Source organism: Pseudorasbora parva, chromosome 2 (assembly GCF_024679245.1).
Source record: "Pseudorasbora parva isolate DD20220531a chromosome 2, ASM2467924v1, whole genome shotgun sequence".
In the NCBI taxonomy this organism is placed as follows: Eukaryota; Metazoa; Chordata; class Actinopteri; order Cypriniformes; family Gobionidae; genus Pseudorasbora; species Pseudorasbora parva.
In genome coordinates this window covers 45,086,124-45,107,460 of record NC_090173.1, presented here as the reverse complement: position 1 = coordinate 45,107,460, position 21,337 = coordinate 45,086,124, and the positions used below count along the sequence as shown (strand labels likewise).

Below are 21,337 nucleotides of genomic sequence, written 5' to 3'. Positions count from 1 at the left end.
CGGCATATATGTCACTTCCACCAACACCAACACTTCCTTACATTCAGACGTGCGAGCCCAACTTTGTTCGTCGGATAATATAGTCATGTCCGAAGCAGCACAGACACATAAGAAAGAAAAGGTTTTGTTGGAGGAAAGCAATAAGAGGAAACGAAAAAGTGATGGGATTAAAGGCAGGACGAGGATCAAAATGTGACCCGCGTTTGCTCGTTGGCGTGAGCTGAAGGAGGCGTGCCCGACCGATGCTGTCATGCTTGTTACGGTGAGCTACCTCTCAAACATTGAATTGAAGTATCATATAGATTCTGTAAAACGGTAACCAATAGACTACTATAATGACGCTGGCTTGTAAACGTGAGCATCGTGATTATTTGGCGTTTGAAAAAAATAAAACCCATGGAATTATATTCATATGACATGCTGAAACATGCCACTGACTGTAACGTTACCTGGGATGAAGACATTTCACACGTGCCGCCAGAAGAACTCGAAATCCTCTTGCAGTGTTCAGGGGAACTGTTAGTGCTGCACCGACCCGCGGGACGCTTTTATGAAGTTATTTGGCCCGCACCGCACCACTGTATATATTTTTACAACACGCCGCGCACCCGCGACCATTAAATAAACATACGGGGTCCGCGGGTTATGAGACGAGCCACGCATCACTAGTTCAGGGCTATCAGGGTTGTCATGTCAACAAATGCACGCGCGATGGCATTCCCTGTTGTAGGATTACAGAGCTTACGACAGTAGTTGAGGACATTATTTTTTCCAAACTGTAGAGGGACCCCGAGAGCAAAAGTAGCCAAGTGGGGCTTTAAATGCTTGTTGAACTGACAGCACATGCAGAGAACAAGTTCTTCACTGTGAAGTCGTTCTCAAAAACTATTTCAAACACTGGTTCATGATCTGCTTGAACTTGAATTGTAGCCTCTTGTGATTTGATGAGTGCACAAATCCATATTGCAATTTGAACATTTATCGTTTGCACATTCAAGCCTTTTTTATACAATTTAAGTGCAAGAAGATGTGAAAAAGAACTCGATTGTGTGCTGTTATGAGCGTGCACACACAGAGATGTGTGTTTCAGATGCGTGAACTCCAAATTGATTCCTCTTTCACATCTCCTTGCACTTAAACAGAGATGGATGTACACAGAAAATTAGGTCCCACTTTATCTTAGCTCTTTAAAGCAGTACGTATGTTTTGCCTCTGTGTGGCCACCATCTCTGTTTAAAAATGCTCTGTTTGTAAATGCATGTATAATTACAGTGTTGACCTTCCCTTCCCTTTAAATCCACCCTTAAAACTCCCCATTCTACCACACCTGTCCCGAGCCTTGCCCGTATCCCACCTCAATAGCAGCAAAAGGGTTTTTCAGTTCAAAACCAATATACTTTAGTGAACGTCAACCATTGAGGATCCGCATGTCAGCCCTTAAAGTGACAGCAGCCTATATAATTACGCTGCCGTCTATGTAATTAATGCTAATCAAACAGGGTTTAATTGTTATTTAATGCTGACAAAAAAAATTAAACTATTTTTAATAGTGAAAACTATAATTTTTTACATTAAGTGATTACATTTCTGTACCTGAATACTACAGTTAGTAGTACATACTTTAGTTTATTTGTAACTTTGTTATATTGTATTTATCTATGCTTGTAATTAGTGTATTTTTACTGACTGTTCACTTGTCTTATTAAAAGCTAGATTATTGCTGTGATATCAAAGTACTTAATATGAGCTTTAAATAAATGGAAAACAAAGTAAAAATGTGTAATTCCCCCCCCCCCCCCACACACACACACACCTATTTTTTTTATTTTTTTTTACTACTTTGAAAAATTATCCAACCCATGACTCAAAAACTGTAATATGACCCGAACCGTGAGTTAAGTGACCCGTTGTAGAACACACACACACACACACACACACACACACACACACACACACACACACACACAAAACATTAATATTGTGACCCCACAGTTGTTAATAGTAGTGTACTCACATTATGGAAGTAAAATGTTGACTTTAAGGACACAATGACTTGGTGTTTCTGGTGGCATAGCTCTTTGTAAAGGTGTACAATTACACATCAGCATCATCAGGCTGGGTGGTATTTACTGATCGTATGAATTGATTTGAAATACAAGATCAAATACTAAGTCCATTGATTTAAACATCGCTGGTATCACATTTTGTACTGTGAGGTAGAACTGGTTCCACAACTTCTGGCTGCTTGTTAAACATGGATGTGGTGGAGAGGTGGCTTTCTTATTGTGGATTCGTGAATGCGGCAGAACCAGTTCGCAGTGGGCGTGCGAGGTGTGTGTTTCATGCCTGCGTTTCTCAAGGTTTTTGTGTGTTTGGTGCTTGTTTACAGAAACTGTTTTACACCAGCCCAGGAGCTGTCTCCCTTTTCTGTCCTTTCACAGGTGTTGACACTCAGATCCAAACCCTCTGCTTGACAAAGCGTGACTGTGTATAATAATCATTTATTGTGTTTCGCACATATGTGGATCATTGTTCTCCAGTCGACGTGCTTCAGATTACACCTCACTTGGTCTGTCTGTAGAGTCCATGCAATCTCTTTTTCCCCATTAAAATTTTGTATTAAATTTCAGTAAAAAAAAAAAAAAAAAAAAACATGTCTAATTATTTGAAGTCATTAAACTTTATATACGAAAAAATTATTGAACGTTGTGAAACGATTACATATTCAGGGTCATATAAAATAAATTTTTAATATCCGTTTCTGTTTTTTCTGTTTTTTTCATTTTAAATTTTTCAGATTTAAATTTTAACGGTTTATTTGCATTTTTAAAATCGAAATCATATCTAATCAGTTAAAATCATAAATTATTATGATTTTTTTAAAAATCTAAAAAACCTATTTATTAAAATGATAAAAAAAATTACATACTTAGTACTTAGTAGTCCTATCATTTTTTAATTTTTTATTTTAAACAAATTCTTTTTGTATATAAAAAAAAATTCTGGATTCCTTTTTTAATCGTTTAATGACATAATAATAACCAAAAGCATTTTTAATCGATTGGATTCATTAAACTAAAATATATATATATAATTTTTTTTCCAATAATAGGCCCTATTAAATGTTTTGTGCTGTCTTTTGTACATTTTATTAGTTTATGATGTAAATATTGTAATACTTCATTTCTTATAGTTTTCTATATCGTAATACTATAATTTCTGATCATTTAAAAATGGTGGTAAATCAGATCAAGGCATAAAACATTTAATATAATATAATTAATCTTTTAAAGAGTAGTCAAATGAATTTTTTTAAATTTATTATTAATTCAAATATTTTGTTAATTTGAAAGATGGAAGAAAAATGTATATTCCTTAAAAAAAGTATTCCTTAAAGTTTTTAATAATTATGAGCATCATTATTAATATTAGTTTGATAAGTAAATCACATCGCTGAAATCATAGGGCCCCATGTCTGTGTCTTTTTGTGAGAAAATGAGAGAGAGACAGGTTGGACCTCTTCTATTGTACGGCACATCAAACGCTCTGCAGACATTGCACACCTGCCTCTTATTGGCTCTGCAGACCTCAGCCCTGAACTGCTTAGCTTTTGAAGCGATTCCAGTGTCTGTGGCTTTCTGAGATTGGGCTCTCTCTCTCTGTTTGTGTGTGTGTGTGTGTGTGTGTGTGTGTGTGTGTGTGTGTGTGTGTGTGTGTGTGTGTGTGTGTGTGTGTGTGTGTGTGTGTGTGTGTGTGTGTGTGTGTGTGTGTGTGTGTGTGTCCTCAGCTGTGGTGCACCCTGGGGAAAGTGATGTCACTGTTGCCCAGAGAGCCGATTATTGGAGAGGTAGTGAGTGGAAGCAAACGTCCAATTAGCAGAAATTGGACCAGGAGTGTCTTCACCATCACGTCTACTGCTTCAACTCCTGAGAGTCTTTAGTTTTCTGGTGGTTTCTTGTAGTGTGAGTGCAGTTTGTTGAACCCTTGCTCACTCGATCAGATGATTTGGGCTGTAGGGCATTTCCTCATTGCTAGTCTTGATGTGTTTTTGTTAGATTTGTCTTCCCAGGTTGTTGTAATTAAGACCCCAAACTCCTGAATGGTAGTATACAATAAAATGCTTATAGCTATTCACTTCATCATAAAATCACTTCATTATAAACACACAAGAGACGTGTTTAGACTTGATTATCGTTTTTAAAAGCCCCAGGCCATGTAAATGCCTTAAACACTGCTTAAGTTGTATGCAAAGGTATACCATGGTAGCATGTGTTTGTTGATCAGGTTTACCCTTATGACACAATCTATTTTTGGCTTAAGCATATAGCATATGTATTATGTAATTTCACTGTTCTGTTGTTTTATTTACATTACTCTGTTGTCACTCAGATCTACTGTATCTAATCACATTAATATGGCTGATTGCTACATACACTCCTGGTTGACCAACTTAATTGCCAAAGTGTGCAATATGTGACCAAGGCGTAGCCTAGAAATCTAGACGCACCCTAGCGGCAGCAAATCTAATCTGCCGCGAGTGTCATCTAGCAACTTTCAGTACACTTCTGAGCTGTAAAAACCAAACTCTGGTCAGGCCAATCACATCGTGTATGGAGTCGGTGGGCGGTGCTTAACATAATGTCGGCCGAGTTGCGTTTGTGTGCTTCTAGTAAACACAGGAACTGGCGAACGGCGGTCTTTCGAATCAGCTTTGACCGCGACTCTGGAAGACTTGGAGTTTATCTCGCCCCTCACATGGATTGCATCAGTATTTGACTTTCAAAAGAGTGCGCACTCAGTGGGCGTGGCTGCATTAGTGGACAATGAAGGCGCTTGCAAACGACTGACATCTCTTATCAAACCGATTACATAAACAGAGAATTATTTTTTGGGGATTTTATTTACATTTAAAACCTGATATGTCAGTATTGAGTCTCTTTCGCACATATAAGAAAAAAAGTGAGTTGGTCGTGCAGTCTTATTGCTTGCATATTGTACCAGAATTGTATGCAGTATATACTGTGTAGTATGCAGTATGAACACATCCTGTTTCTCTCTCTTGCCTGCAGAGAATGTTCCAGTGGAGCTGCGAGAGCCGTTCTACTGTGATCAGTATGAGCAAGAACACCTGAAGCCTCCTGTCACACGTCTGCTGCTGTCCCCCGAACTCTACTGTCGCACTTATGGCCTGCTCCTGGGCGGAAGCCCGGGGGCCGAGGGGCCCCCCAAAGACATTACAGCGCTTCTACAGGTCCTGAGCAGGAAGGGCTTGGCACCCAAAGACCAGAATGCCCCTGTGACAGAGGCCGAGCTCCAACAGAAGCCCATCAAAATGGTAAGACATATGAGTGGAGTCAGCACATTCCTGTCTGAATTATGTGCAGAGCTGACTTCCATTAAACAGAAAATTGGAGTTGATACAGTAGCTTTTGTATCTCAAAACCCAGAGCTGACTTGCTGTCTGCTGTCAAATTGAAATTCAGCCTCAAGTGCTCTTGTGTGCCACATTAATAGCCCTCCTCCTATGAACCGCCTGAGAGACTCGGCTATCAGTCATGATTGATTCTGATGTTAGCTAAGATAAAGTCGATATATAGTCAAGTCACATTATTTTTATAGTGCTTTATACACAATACAGATTATTGCGAACAGCTTCACATTAATAAACAGGAAAATAACAGTATTAATTTTTATAAAATATCAATTTTGGAACAAATTAAATTTTAGCTGTAAAGCAGCTGTACAAGAAGGTAAGTGTCATTATTCAGGTCAATTTAGTTCAGTGTTGATTCAATTCAGTTCAATAAGTGTCAATGTTGCAAAGTTCATTCATCATGAAATGTCTGTTCAATTAAGCCATAAGCAGTTCTACATAAGATGAAAGTTTCATTATTAGTTTAGTGTTGAATTGGTTCAATAACAATCAATCAATCAACTTTATTTATATAGCACTTTTACAATGATGATTGTTTCAAAGCAGCTTCACAGTGTTAAACAGGACAATATTGTAACAAAATTTGATTTGGCTGTACAGTCGTTCTGGAGAAAACAGTGATGTTATCAGCTTATTTTATTATTAATAACAGTGTCGAGGGTGCAATGTTAGTGTCCTTATCCAGCTCGATTTATATAACTGAATATTAATTTTCTTTTAAATCTTGATGCTCTAAACACTATGCAGTTGGTAGATAGCTATTCAATTTATTGACTGTTCCATTTACACTTAGTTAGTTAGGCTACATAGAAGTGTCTCTGCAAAACGAATATAAATCTTCAATGTGCACGCTAGATGCAAAAGAGTTCACATCAACGAAAGCAACAGATTTCATCTGATTTCAACAGATGCATTTCATTATCTGCCTCTTGAACTTTGGGAAGTCCAGACCTAAGTTCAAATCAAGATTTTTTTTTTTTAAACTGAAAATGAAGATGTAACATATACTGTGTTTTGCATGTAAGAGTTTCCATGATGATGAAAGCATTGTTGATTAGCAGTATCTAAAGCTAACTTGGTTCTAAAAAAAGTTCCTGGATGCGGTGTGCTAGCTTTTACACATGCATTTTGTTATCTAAAGTTACATTTCGATTGCGATCAACTTGAGCTAAGCATATTGAGTATTTATCATCTCTACTAATGGCTAAGTGTTTAACATTGTAACTTTATGCTAAGTACTGTTATGTTAGCTATATTAGGCAGCTGCATGTGCTCTTGATACATGCTTCATGAAAACATAAACCAAAAAAATATTATAATCAAAATGAAAGATTACCTGTCCAGCAGAAATACAGCCAGCAATGAGTCGTTTTTCAGGTCCCTCAGTACTCGCCATCGTTGAAAAGCCACGCCGATATTTACTCGCGTTTGATTTCTGTGTTTATCCAAAGACCTTCTGTGCATTGCCTTTTCTCGTTTTTTTGCATTGTTTCCCTTCGCTGACTGCAAAACCCGGCACTGTGAACTTTTGCTCTTCCTAGGTTGCGCGCATGTGGGCAGATCCTGTAGCGAAAGCGGTGGTCGCCATGGTAGCGAGAGAGAGTGACAGTCACCCCAGCCAATCATTTGTTTCGCCCCCAAACGAAAATAATGAGCGGTGTTTATTACAGATTATTACACGGCTCTGTGAAATACTTGATTCTGATTGGTCAATCGCGCATTCCAGCGGTAGGTTATTGTACTACTTGACCGGTACTACTTCTATGCTTAACGCTGGCGCCATCTTGTGGCTTAAACAGCCGTGGGTTACAATGGAAGACTTCAAGGCAGGTTTCCTTTATAACGTTTTTAATATAGATATTTTTCTTACACAAACGCATCGATTTGAATCAGAAGGCTCTGTTAACCCATCGGAGCCGTGTGGAGCGCGTTATTTGACGGACAGCTGCATTTTTTATTGACTTCATACACAATTACAACAACTGCTGGGATTAACGTTAGCCTGGACTTTTTAAATAACTCTGATTGTATTTGTCTGAAAGATGAATGTCATATACACCTACGATAACTTGAGGGTGAGTAAATCATAGGCTTGGTTTCATTTTTGGGCGAACTAACCCTTTCAGCATTCATTTTCAACATTTAGCAGCAATAGATAAAGGCTTAAAGCAGGTTGGAACTGTTTCTTCTTCGCGGAAGCTTGCGTAAGAGCTAATAAAATATTTAATCTCAAGACAATAATTTGTGTCTAATAATTATTTATTTGAGACTAGTAGCCGTGTAATAAGCGGGATAATGTACACCCAGCCGGTTTTTATCGCAGAATAAACCCCTTCAGAGTGATGCAAGACCCCTATGCTTCGCGTCGTCCTGATCACTCTGTCGGGGTTTATTCTGCGATAACAACCGGCTGGGTGTACATTATCCCTTACTTAAAAAGTCATTTGGTTTTTATACTCTCCTTTTCAGTACTTACATTTTAATTATGTATTGACATATAAAAAAAGTTTAAACAAATTTGGACATAGGTGTTTTAGATCATTCTTACCTACTCTACCTTTAAGTTGATGTGCGTCTCTCTTCTGTTGTCTTGCTAAGCTGGACAGGCAAGCTATGCATCTCTTGGTCTGTCTAGCGGGCTAATGCCAGCCGCTTTCAGGGCTGTGTTCTGTGTCTTTGTGCCTGAGAAATAAAATTATTTTTTTATTTTTTTATTTTATTTTGATAAACGATAAAAGGCAGTGGTGTTTGTTTACTTCAGCTCAGAAAAGATCTGCGTCGCGCATGAACATGCGTTCATATGCGCGTGCACGAAATGAAACGTGCATTTTCCAGCAGAAATATCTGTGGAGACCGACAGAACAATATCTGGCCATGATGGTCCTCCTCCTCATCAAGTGCACATAGGCTACATACTTTTAAAACAAGACAATGATTATCTAGTCTTAGTCAATGTTTAGTTAAAACTCTTAACTACTGCACAAATTATGCAAGATGGAAAGCAATGTATTGAACATTTGACATTGATTGACTATTGATTTATAGGCTATATTGAATTTGCAATGTTAATGTAAATTAGCTGGGCATACTGGTCAATATGGAAGGATGCACATCCCTCTGTAAATAATAACCAAATCAAATATTGGTTTAACATGCATTATTATGGCTAGCCATTTTAGCTTTTATTCATTCACAGTTTATGCATTTTTAATATCAATAATTAAATGTTCACTATAACTTTTTTTTTTACTAGTAACAATGTCTTTTTGATATCAGGGATTACATGTTCACTTGTACAAAAGTGAATTCTTGATATTAACAATGATGTCATCACTCACAGAGATTCTTGATATCTGAATCACTAGTTAGTTAAACATTACAAGAGCCAAGCCATACTATAAATATTGTTTTAAATTTCCAAATCGTATAAAAGGAAATCTGGGGGGGATGATGCAGTTTGAATGGGTCTGGTGCAGCTCATACAATTTATCTATAATTTGCAGGTGCTTTGCTTAAGTTTGTACGTAGAGGAGATGCTGGATCATCTGCCAGTACAAGCACAGACCTAGATGATCCACATCCAGCCTCAGCCAGTACTAGCACAGACCCAGTACAGCCTGATTCACCAGCAGTAAAGCTGTCTTCAGCAAGTACTTAAGATTCTATAGAAAATACTCTTCAATAAATATGATTTGTTTGAACTTTATTCTTTGACTGTTCAAAGGAGGGAGGATTGTATTGGGAGCACTAAAGGTGTCAGGTGTAACTGCATGGCAATGGCAAATGGTTTACATAGCTCACGGGTCAGGTAGGAGGGCTCCTTAGCAGAATTTTGCTTAGGGCCCCAGGGAGGTCAGTATCGGCTCTGAGAACCACATATGTCCACGCCGCAGACATGTTGCTTTAGACCAGCACGTGCAGGTCGCGGTTTCTGTTTGCGTCATCACAACATCCCGGCCGTATTTCTGTGATTTTAAAGTCTTTCGGTGGCTGAATTAAGTTCAATATTAAAACGTATAGTTTATATAAAAAGTATATTTGTACAGATGGTATTATGTTATTACAATTCCACTCCCGTTCCAATCACGTGATTAATAGTGATTTTATTTCCCCTGATTCCCGTGACCCGTGGGATTCCCGAAAAAATGTCAGCCTCTAATTGGCGGCAGTTCGCACATCGGCTTGCTGAAGAGATGATCAGCTGCTCATGAGGTGATGCATGCTGTAGTCACATCTGGCTATAACGCACTCTCATGTGTGTTATTTATTCATTATATTATCAGGGACTGCCTATGATGATAAATAAATCTTGTCTAGGTAGGAGTCTTGGTTTGTTTTGAGACAAAACATGCATCTGTGATTTATTGACGAGAGTGACTCCAGGGTCATAGCAACGAATTCTAGGCTCCTGAAAAACATTGATTTGGGCCCCCCACCGCCCTCCACTCATCTCATATACGATAACAGCAGAGACATGGAAGCCCACATCTGGTGTCATGCACCTAATAAGCATTTCTTGCAAAATAACAAAACAGACAAATAAATGTAAATAAAGGTTATTGTTTTTACTTATTTTATATAAATTGATTTACAACGTTGGCATAACAAAGGCATCAAGCAATTTCATAACTTATTATATGAAGTCATCTAGCAATTATGAAATACTAATCAAACTAATCAAATAACAAATTAATACAATTATAAAACAAACTTTTTGTCTTTTTTTTAAAGTAACAATGTATTATATGGTCGCCCCAGCAATATAATACGCCTATAAAATGTTCTTTATGTGCATCCATCGAGAGCAGTGTGTTGTATTCACATTTTCTTTACTGTATTATCTTAAAACATATCAGTAGCCAGAGGTCTTGACTCCCTGTGACACACATTTTTCTGCATGTTATACAAACAAACAAACAAACAAACTGCATAATGGCACAAAAAGATGGAGACATTGAGTGTGTAATTGTTTGGACGGTGTGTGTCACACCAATGTATGGTAATGAGAAGTGACAGTACCATCGGGAGGGCACGGGAGGCGGCTCTTATAAGGTGTCCTATTACGCAAAAGTAAATCGGGCAGCGAAAAGATCAGGCACCCCATCACATTGACTGCCTACAGTGCACTAACCTGTTTTGTTAAAGGGGTCATATAATGGTACATGCACTTTAACAAGTTGATTGTATGAAAATGTGTGTTGGCAGTGCCTGTACACAACCATCCTATAATGATAAAAATCCATCCAGTGTTTTTTTTTTTTTTTTTAATCTCCTAATGTTTTCTCCTGTCTCAAATCAAGCCGTTCGACTGTGTGACGCCACACGGCCGGATGCCTGTCCTAGGCTACGATTGTTGATTGACAAGCAGCGTTTCAACACGGTCCCGCCCCGAGCGAGCTGTCATCATCATAGTCCACCATTGTTGATACGCTAGAGCAGAATGGCATCTAAGGGTGTAATAATGAACACAGCAGTCATTTTGATGTTCCTAAATCCGAACCGTTGAAGACGCAGTGTCTGTGTTTTGTTTTCGAAGGGAATAATACCCCGATCAATGTCAATTATTTTATAACTGCAAAGCATTTCTCACCAGACTGCTTTATAAACGAGGGTCAGTATAAAGCAGGTATGGCTAAAGCCTTGTTTATACTTTCGCCTGGCTCCGTAGCGCGAGTCTCCACTGACTGCGCGCACTCCACCCTAAATGGTTGAGGCGTTAATAAATGAACGATCTCTGAAATATTTCCTAATTTCACTAAACATTTTAGTTTCGTGTTTTGTTTGTTTGTTTTTTGGATTAAACATGTATCTTTATTTAAAGGGGCTTATTTCAGCTTTTGTAGCCTCATTTTGTAAATATCAGCAACTAATTTGTATGTGCAAACTAAGTGCCGCTGTGATGAGACGTCATGCTCGGCTAGATTCGCAGAGAACTCTCTCATCTTCGGATGCGGAGCAACGTGCACTGTTACAAAAAAGCGCTGCACACCGCCAGGCGAAATAGGGTCTTGCGCACCCAACCACTCCACAAGGACGTCATTTTTGCCACACGCTTGTGAAAATGCAGAGAGTATAAACAAGGTTTAAGAAGCTGCTCCTGAAAAACGATTGGTAACTATTTATGTTCCTGTTGCACTTCCAGAAGAAGTGAGTGTAACATTTGAATCGCTTGCATTCTTCACGATGAATATGTCTAAAGTTTACAGGGTAAGTTAACTTACATTACGGCATGCTTTCCTTGTGTGACTTTCTCAATATAATTCATAATCCCACATTTATAATGAACAACCCGTTATGGTTATTGTGTTATTACAAACTGTGTATGCTGGTTTTAAAGTTAACGTGGACGTGGTAAATCTGCACTAAGCTTAAAGGCCATTTTTCAATTTAATTTTATAACTTAATTTATACAGAATATTGTATGAAAATGTAAATTTAAAAAGACATACATAAGAATACATATGTTTTACAACACCCACGGGCAGAAATTAAGAAAAAAAAGTGCCTGTTCTAAGCTACGCTCCAAAAACCCGCCTTTTCCCAGAGAACGCGTCATATGACGCAACGACAGGCAAACATAGGCACTGCAGCCCGGCTCTCAGTGTGGGTTTACGTAGTCTAATTTAATTGTCGAATTTCGTTGGGGCTGTCATCTTGTTCCGGGTCTGACTCCGGTTCAAATTGATAAGGTTGCAAAGATGTGTCCTCAGAGACTCCCGTTGACATTTGTTCTCCAGTCTACCCTCCACTGTCAAAGCAACACCCCACATGTGGGGCGGGTGAGTAAAGCTCATTAGCATTAAAGTTGTATGCACTGAAATGGTTTGCTGAAAAATGAGCTGTTTTTGACCAGGTAAAATTAGTGTTTTCTTACAAAACTAATGTACATTTTTAAATTAAAGTATACTACAAAGTTTTCAATTATACACTAAAGAATCATATTAACTTGTACAAAAATGCATTATATGACCCCTTTAAAGAACGGTTTGATATACCAAGTTAGCAGTTCTCCAGGGCAGGTCTCCCTCTCCTTTTCATCACATTTTCAGTCTCACTTCAACTGTAACTTTACTTCTAACTTCACCTGTTCTCGGAGCAGCCTCGAATCAATTGGTTCTGTACACTAGCTCGGGTGGGACTTGCGGTTTTATTGTGTTCCTTTGCTATTTGTCGCTGACTGTGCTGAAATAATAACCATCGGACTAAACCATTTTTAGGGAGGGGAGAGAGACAAGAAATTTGCAAAACGTCTTTAACTTAATTGCATGTTTTTGTGGTTTTCATTGAATGATCATTCATTCAAATGTATATACTATGATTCATAAGAGTAAGGGAATATATAGCTTTACTACTGGATTTAGTGGGCCCTCTGAGCAGTAGGGGGCCCCTATAATCATCACCACCTTTCACCCCCCTAGTGAGAGCTCTGGGTGACTACAGTCCACCAGTTAAGATCAATGGTCAAAAGTCACAATCAATTCACCTTCATGGATCAGGATGCAAAGGGATGGTTTCATTGCAGCACTGGGGGATGTTTTCTGGAGGTGAAGGGGTTTCTGGGGAGGGGTGACTCTTGTTTATGCTTGATTTCCTGGGATTATAGCACATAAAGCATCTCCCCCTCTCCTGCAATTCCCCTGATTGGATCCAGCTGTAAGGGACAGGACAGTTATTGAAAGACAGCATGCTATCCCCCCCGCTCGCTGGGGTGGGCGGAGAGACACAGAGGAGGAGATGACAAATAGCGGCAGGGTCGAGGGATCAGGCCTTAAAACAATAGCTAGAAAAAGACAGCAGTCCCTGTACTGATGTAGCACAGATAGGGTCCCTCTCACAGCTGGAAAGGCTTTAATGGATATCATTAGAGTGTTTGATTATCTTTGAGCTTTTTACATTAACTGTAGAGTTCCTCTTTCAAAGATTTAACCAAAATAAACTATGTAAGAGACCCCAGTGTTGTCAAATATAAATGCCACGATTAGTGATGGATCTGTATATCAGACAGGTGATATTACAGTTGTCTGATATTTCTCTGTCAGTTCCTAAATCTACCAATATATTGATGTTTACTACAAATTTTGTTTTCAGGTATTTACAGGTTGTGAATTTTTTTTGTGGGCCTGATCAAGAAAATATACATGTAAAAAAAAGTTCTGTGTAAATTGCATTTAGTGCAATAATTTATTTAAGTTGTAAACCCGTTTGTTTGACCCGATTAGTTAAAGGGGGGGTGAAATGCTGTTTCATGCATACTGAGCTTTTTACACCTTTAAAGACTTGGATTCCCATCCTAAACATAGACAAAGTTTCAAAACTAATGTTGGACGTTTGATAGAGTATTTCTGGGTCAAAAATACTCCTTCCGGTTTCTCACAAGTTTCGGAGAGTTTTTTTCGAGTATGGGTCGGCTTGACATTAATAGATCGGAAGGTCCTTGTATGGGCCGTACGGGCTCTTCTCCCGGTAGGGTGCGCACACACGTGACTAGAACGAGAGAGGAAATGCACGGCCGTAAACACTGCTCTCAGGTGCAGATCCTGTCCTCCGTGAAGACTTATGTTGCGCGCCGCGCTCCACTTTATTCCTATGGGTGACGTCGAGCGACTTCAACGCTTCAGCACAGCATTCCAGGAAGGCAGCGCTGCATTTGAACCGATTTGAACGCAGAAATGACGGGAAGCTTCACAACATCGTTTCAGTCGCGTCTCAAAGTAGATTTACACGCCACTGCTGTCAGGACTTCACCAAATCATACCAAAGATGTGTGTTTTTGACGGAGCGGTCTCAGCGATAAAGGTTCGGTCCTGCTTTGGAAGCAGCTGGTGAGTAAAACGGCTTCAAATGTCTGCTGTTGGCTCGTCGCATGAGTAAACATCAGTAAACGACACGATCGCGTGCTTCGTCATTCAAATGCGCTAACGGTTACTCCATTGTTGTTCTCTGTATAACTTTACACTAGTCTGACGTGCAAAACCGTTTTGCTTGCTACCTCTAAGGTCTAGTCGCATACAATAGTCCATAAACCGAATCATGTCCTCATAAAATGCGAGTAAAGACACACAAAGGCCACTAAATACAGTACATACCACAGAGACGGACATCCTGATGTTGCTGTTTTTCCTGTTCAATTTATTTCTGCCTCAGATTTGATTGTGGATCATTATCTGTATTAGCCCGAGATAGCGATGGGTTTCTCCACGCTTGAGGACGTCACCGCTTTGTTCGCGCTTGTCATTCTTTAGCTCCGCCCACACGATACGCCTCCAGGCGCTCGGTTTTTTCCGGAAAGACTCGGTACAGCCCATATTTCTTTTATAAATATAATAAAACTAAAGACTTTTCGGAGATATGAAGGATGCAAGACTACTCTATAGGTACTCAAGATTGACATGAGATTGACTAAAACTGAGTGTTTCACCCCCCCCCCCCCACCTTTAAAATTGCAGCTGTTTTGTTACAATCTTATTATTATATTTTTGTTATATTTAATGTTTTGCTTTGTAGCTTAAATTGCTTGTGGATGCACTGATTTGTAATGACAGTGGACAGACTTTGCAAGAGCTTAGAAAGACTGCAACTTTTGGCAAATGTAGCAAAGAGAGACCCTGATAACAGCCCTACAAGTCATGGTGCATCATTTTTATTTTTGTACCATTCTCCGCAGTGACCCAGTTCTTGCTTAGTCTCGCCCCCGTTATACCCGGTTTAAATTCTGCATATTTGTTTCTCAAACAGAGCCATCTCTGAGTGCTGAGGATGCTTAATATCGCATGGTGCTGGAGGCAGGTGAACGTTTAGCGCCCTGCTGCCTCTGTCTGGGGCTCCCGGCTGCAGGTCCCCTGCTGGTGTCATGATGCGCTTGGTGAGCAGTGCCGACGCTCTGGGCTCATCTGGTGCTGTCTGGCTGCTTGTGGTGCGCTTCCCAGTCCTGGCTGTGGGGGCGGTTGGCTGGATGCTGTAGCAGCATGATGAAAGTGGGTCATGATGTAGTATTAGGATGGAGGCACAGCAGTGTGTGCCATGGCTAGTAAATAGCTTTGGAGCAGCTAGTATGTTTAGCAATGACTATATATTATAAACTCAACAAATCAGCATACTCCCTGCATAGAAAGTAGTGCTAAATAAAACCTGATGCTCATTTGATGATGATGCATTCTATAGGACAAGGGCAAAGCAATGCACTTAGATGGTATTTTTGGACTTGCACCATGATAATACCTTGGTTTACTCCAGGTACCTTGTAAATACAATGGTATTTGGATATGGTAGATGTTCAATACTCTTGTATATTTATTGAACTGAATTGAATCAACTTTGACCTAATTTGAGCTGAATTATGACACTTGTCTTCTGTAGAGCTGCTTTAATGTTGAAATTGATATCATTCATAGTTAGTTTTGCAAAACTTATTTTCTTGTTTATTGATGTGAAGCTTCTTTGACAATCTGTATTTTATGAAGCACTATACAGCTAAATGCGACTCAATTTGATACGAAAGCATTTTTTTTTGGTAGGGAACAGAGAAGACATAATCTCTTGAATTAGGAAGGAACATCTGGAGACACATTGTTCTGACCTCCTGGTTAGCTGTTCACCTCTCTGCAGGTTTGACATTTTCCATTCAGATGCGGTGCAGAGCAGAGCCCAGCCCCCATAGGATAAAGATCTGTGAAGATTAGTGATAATCTGTGATCCAGACTCGGCGTCATCATCCATCTGAATATTATCAACCAGACATGCCACCTCTCAGTTATGTTGTTGAGCTGATCTGAGAGGTGCATTTTATTTTATTTTGTAATTTATTTATTTATTTTGTCCCACAAATTGCTCACAGTTTATAATCGGTAAATCTATATTCTGTTGATACACGTGCTGCATATATGTAGTTAGATGAAAACCTCAGACTTTTTTCTGCTGTTTTGTTTGTTTGAGGTTTTCGAGGGGAAATAAGAAATGTAATAAATGTCTTGAGTTTGCGTACCCTGAACTGATCGGAGGAATTTGGAAGTCAGATTTTTGCCGTCTACTTCATGTAGTTCCTCTACAACTGTGAGACTGCAGCATTCACTATTGCTTTGTGGTGTTCCACTCCTTGGTTTTATTAATAACACATTTGATTTCCACATTAGAAATGTTTTCAGTATACAGCGTGTGTTTGTTTACATGTCTGTGCTTGGAGAATGAGTTTATATCATCCGAGGCTGCAGGGCTTCCTGCAAATCCCCCCTGCTGCACCCCTGGCTCTCTCATCCTACTGTTTGTGGGACACAGAGGGCTGGGGGTTAGAATAAGAATCCATTTTCCCCCATGGTTTTAATAACTACAGTGAACTTTGTTTTGCTTTCCTTTCCATTGGAGTATTTTGGCGGTTGTGACAGGACTGCCCGGGTTTGTGGTGACAGCAGAATGTCATTAAGAGTAGCTGTTGTGTTACCTCAGGATCTCCAGTCTCAGTGCTCAAAGCTGTGGTGAGGTGCATTATGGGTCACACTGGTTGTTATGGTGATTTGGCAGGCTGGTTGTGCTCTGTGTTCTACTGTTGGTCCTGCTCCCCTCTCATTAGGGAAACTTGTGATTCGGCTTAGCGAGTCCTGGAGTGTCGGGACGGGAAATCCAAGCCCCCCCCCCCCCCCCCCCCCGTCTCCTCTCGCTTTCATTCCTCTCTTTTGTCGTGAACTGCTCTCCACTCCCTCCACAGTATAATTACTGTACCACATAACAGAGCAGAGCTTGTGACCTCTGCAGTGCAGTCTGTTGTTTCTAACTAATCAAACAGAAACTGCAGAAACACTTTTTTCACTTATTTTGCGTGGAATTTTGTGGGGCACTCATATTTCCAGCTATTTTTCATTGTCAAATTAGCCAAAATATACAATAAATATTGCGCTGTTCAAACGTTTGAGGTTGGTAAGGTTTTTGAATGTTTTTGAAAGAAGTGCTTATATTCTTAATTTGATCAAAAATACTAAAGTATTGTACAATTTATTATTACGGTTTATAATATTTATATTATTATTGTTAACAGTATTAATAGTATTTGTTGTATATGTATCTCCAGTCTTCAGTGTCGTATGATTTTTCTGAAATCATTCTAATATCTTAAGGGAAAATTATTTTTATTTTCAATGTTGAAATATTGGATGAATAGAAAGTTCAAAAGAGCAGCATTTATTTGAAATAGAAATATTTTGTAACATTAGAAATGTCTTAGTGCCATTTTGATCAATTTAATTCACCATCCTTGCTGAAAATAAATAAATAAATAAATAAAGTCTTACTTTTCCCAAACTTTTGAAACTAGTTTAAATACAAGTTTCTATCCCTGTTGCTTCCATCCTACCAAACAGTGCTTTTGTTGTGCCCTCGGCATGTTGCTAATTTATACGTTTCAAAATTATCTCTGGCTCTTTTATCACCACTAAAAAGACAACTCTGTCATCGTCCCGTTTTGCTGTGCACCAAAACATCTGTTCTTAAACTGGCACAGATATCGTCTGAAACCCTCCCACTGTGGCTTATCCTCACAAACATGGGCCCCCTGGCTGAGCCAGTCACTGGAAGCCGAGGCATAAATGCTCTCCGACAGGGCTGCTCCTCCCTCGGCACTCTGCAGAGGTCAGCACTTCAGTTCACGCTCGGAAACACACCACCATGCAGCGCTGTACTGGACAGGATAAACGCATTAATGGGTGGCTGCCTGTATTGCGTGTAAAGGGAAGACACTGGCTAGGACATATTAGCATTAGCCATGTATGTTAGAGGGGCGGCCCGCATAAGGGAATGTGTTCCTCTGGCCTCTTTGACGGTTTGAGAGTTAATGATTATAGCAGACTAAGCGTGGCCAATATGGAAAAAAAGGCACTGAAGACATTCAGGTGAGGGTGTTTATGTTCACGAAACAGCAATTGATAACACAACTGTCGAAGGCACTGTGTTCTATTGATTTTTGTCAAAGTCTTTTGTTTTCATCTTAAAAAGCATGAAAAGAAGTCAAATATCATTCAGAAAACGTCTGCCGTTGCTCCAGCTTGATAGTGAATGATTGGCTTTGGCCTTGTTTGTCTCGGTCATATACTACGAGGAAATCTGTTAGTTTTGTCCTTGAAAAAAGTCCTATCTTTATTGTAAAAACTCACCCTCTGGCTGATTTTGACTATGGAAAGTGTTCTCTCATATTGATTCAAATGTCCCCTATTCTTAACAGATCAACCCTAGTGACATTGTGTGTTCATTGTGACGCTATATGGATGAATGTCACAAAGCCCAGGTCATATTTATCCAGAATCTAAATAAATTATAAAATATAGTATGATTATAATATGTATATTATATTATACTGTCTCTATCTGACTTCTATCTGTCTGACAAATTCATAATTTATAGCAAATTAATAATTTATCAAAATTAAGCTTTAGGTTTATAAATGTAGTGTGAAGAAAAAAATAATTTTGTTTATTTAACTCAGCATAAATGTTACTATTTATACATTGTATTATTATTATTATTATTATTATTATTATTATTATACAAAATATGACCCTAATTTTGTGCAAGTCACCTGTACATTTCCTATTGACCAGACTGACTCTAAGGAGGTTGGACCATGGGTAGTTGAAGTGGAGAGAGTAGTTAATGGCTTAACCGTCTTATCTCAGCTAAGGTGCTCTCCTGACTGAGCTGATAATGTGGTTGGGTTGTATTTAATGTGCTTGGGTGCGAGCGTCCGGGGGATGAACAGCACTCATCATCTGTGTCCGCTGTAGGTTATCTATTACAACATCCCAGACGTTGGAAACTGTAAACTACGGCGGACAAAGATGATAAGTCAGTTCTAAATATTTTAAAAGATAGATTGATAGACAGCTGCTTACCAGTCAGTCTTTTTTTGGTACAAGTACATATGCCTTTTATTAACAATTTGGTACCAAAGTAGCAGTATGTTCCCTTGTTGTGACCTTTCTTTGCTCACTCACATTGAGAAACCGCAACACACACACACACACACACACACACACACACACACACACACACACTTGCACTGATGCAACACAAATGTGGAATGCTGGAGTTTGGATTTGCAGTCTGTATTGAGCTGTTCTGCAGAGCTGCCCTGTATCCTTAAGTCTGACATACATGAGTCATACTGCAATATATCAATGAGAGATGGAGGGAGGGAGGGGCACAATACTGCTGCAACACTAAAGGAAAGAAAACAACAACAGGAAGTCAGTTCGGAATATTGATCCAGTTCTTGCTGCTTAATTGCACAGTGCTTCAACATTCAACAGCACAACACAATGCACATGCATGTAAATCATGGCACTTTACTTTTTCTTTTGCTCTGAGTCATTCAATTTGTGTACTGTATCTCTATCTTGAGTGTCACCCACTCTTGTGCAGAAAAAAAAAAAACGTTCATCTTATCTCTTCAGTAAAGGCCTTGTTTTTTTGAGCTGTTCCGAATGTTACTAGACAGCATTATTACATTAAGTGCATTAGACCACTGTATGTAATGACAGCTGGGTTTTCTCCGTGCTCTGACTGACAGTCCTGTTTGTTTCCTCTGATTCATTCAGAGTGCCCACTTGGAGTTGATAGATGCCTTAATGGCAGTGGGTGCCATGGAGACGGTGAGCACAGTCTTGGCGAGCGGCGGATCGGAGCTGCTGGGTACAGATGCAACCTGGGACAGAGCCCTGCTTTATTGGGTTAACACGGTGAGTCTTGAAAAGAACCATAGCCACAAGATTTCTTGTAGCTCAAACGACTCTCATACACACTCACAGAAGCCCACAGACCAATCTAAAAACTATCATTTACAATGTTTAAAAAAATAGTAAAAACGTGTACCCTCATCATTTACTTATCAGTTACTCACACTCTTGTTCCAAATCTCTATGACTGATTTCCGTGGAGCACAAATGATGGTTTTAAGTAATAAATGTCAGCTAAGCTATCACATTGCTTCAGAAAACTTGTCACATTGACAACTTCTATTATACCATCTCCGTCTCCATTCACTTTCATTGCATGGAAAAGCACCTTGAATATTCTGTTGAAAATAGTGGAAAGAAAATCAAACCGGTTTAGTGCAACATAAAATAAATAGCAGAATATTTATTTGGATTGAGCTATACCTATAATATTTATACTTGCCTGTTTACATGTACATGCTAACCCATAATAATACAGTACACAATATTATTGGTCCTAAAATAGAAGTCTGTGGCACACCATCACAAAAGACTCTGTGGGTGTGGTCTTCAGCAAATAAATTCACATGGACTACTTTTGAGTTTTACTTTTGATGTCATTTCAATGTCATGAGGTGTTTTTTGTTTTGCTTTTGTGTAGCTGAATCAAAAATTGAAGGAACAAACAGAAGGTACACAAAATGACGCGTCTCAGCCTAGTACTGAACCGCAGCCTGTTCAGCCTTCGGTAAGAAACACTCATAAACAAACATTGAGACTTGTTCACACAAAAAGCTCAAAGGGCACATGTGTACAATAACTTGACCCTCTACACCTCTACAAAAATGGTCACTCATTTCCTTAGCAGCACTGTCTTTTCCCACAAGGTCTACTCTGCTGTCTAAATACCTATCCTAGCCGCTGGCTTCTTCTTACTTCTCCTCCTGCCTCTTTCTCTTCTCATGTTCCTTCACTCCTTTCTGACAGTGTCCCACCCGCTGGTACTGGAAGCTTGTTCCTGTAAGTCTCTCTCTTGTCTTCCATTCCACCCTACTTTCCTCCATTTTCCTGTCCTAAATCCATATAATGCTGTCTATTTCGCCCCCTGCTGACTGCAAAGGTTATGTAGATGGAATTTTAATCCTATGACCTGTTTTGGCAATTGCCTTAAATCAGGTCTCAATTTTAGGATCCTCACCTTATAACATGG

General features: G+C 39.3%; 1 protein-coding gene across 5 annotated transcripts in view; it reads left to right on the top strand.

Moving 5' to 3' along the window:
* The window catches only part of camsap3 (calmodulin regulated spectrin-associated protein family, member 3), a 53,550-nt gene that overhangs the window by 19,285 nt on the left and 12,928 nt on the right, over nt 1-21,337 (top strand). For 3 of the 5 annotated variants that reach the window (XM_067421566.1, XM_067421550.1, XM_067421545.1), the window contains exons 2-5: nt 5,070-5,335; nt 20,011-20,151; nt 20,789-20,875; nt 21,115-21,147. In XM_067421566.1, the coding sequence (XP_067277667.1) occupies nt 5,070-5,335; nt 20,011-20,151; nt 20,789-20,875; nt 21,115-21,147 (527 nt within the window). Of the gene's footprint in view, nt 1-5,069; nt 5,336-18,183; nt 18,310-20,010; nt 20,152-20,788; nt 20,876-21,114; nt 21,148-21,337 lie in introns of those variants that run through there. The other 2 variants (XM_067421576.1, XM_067421559.1) reach the window with 2 other exon arrangements.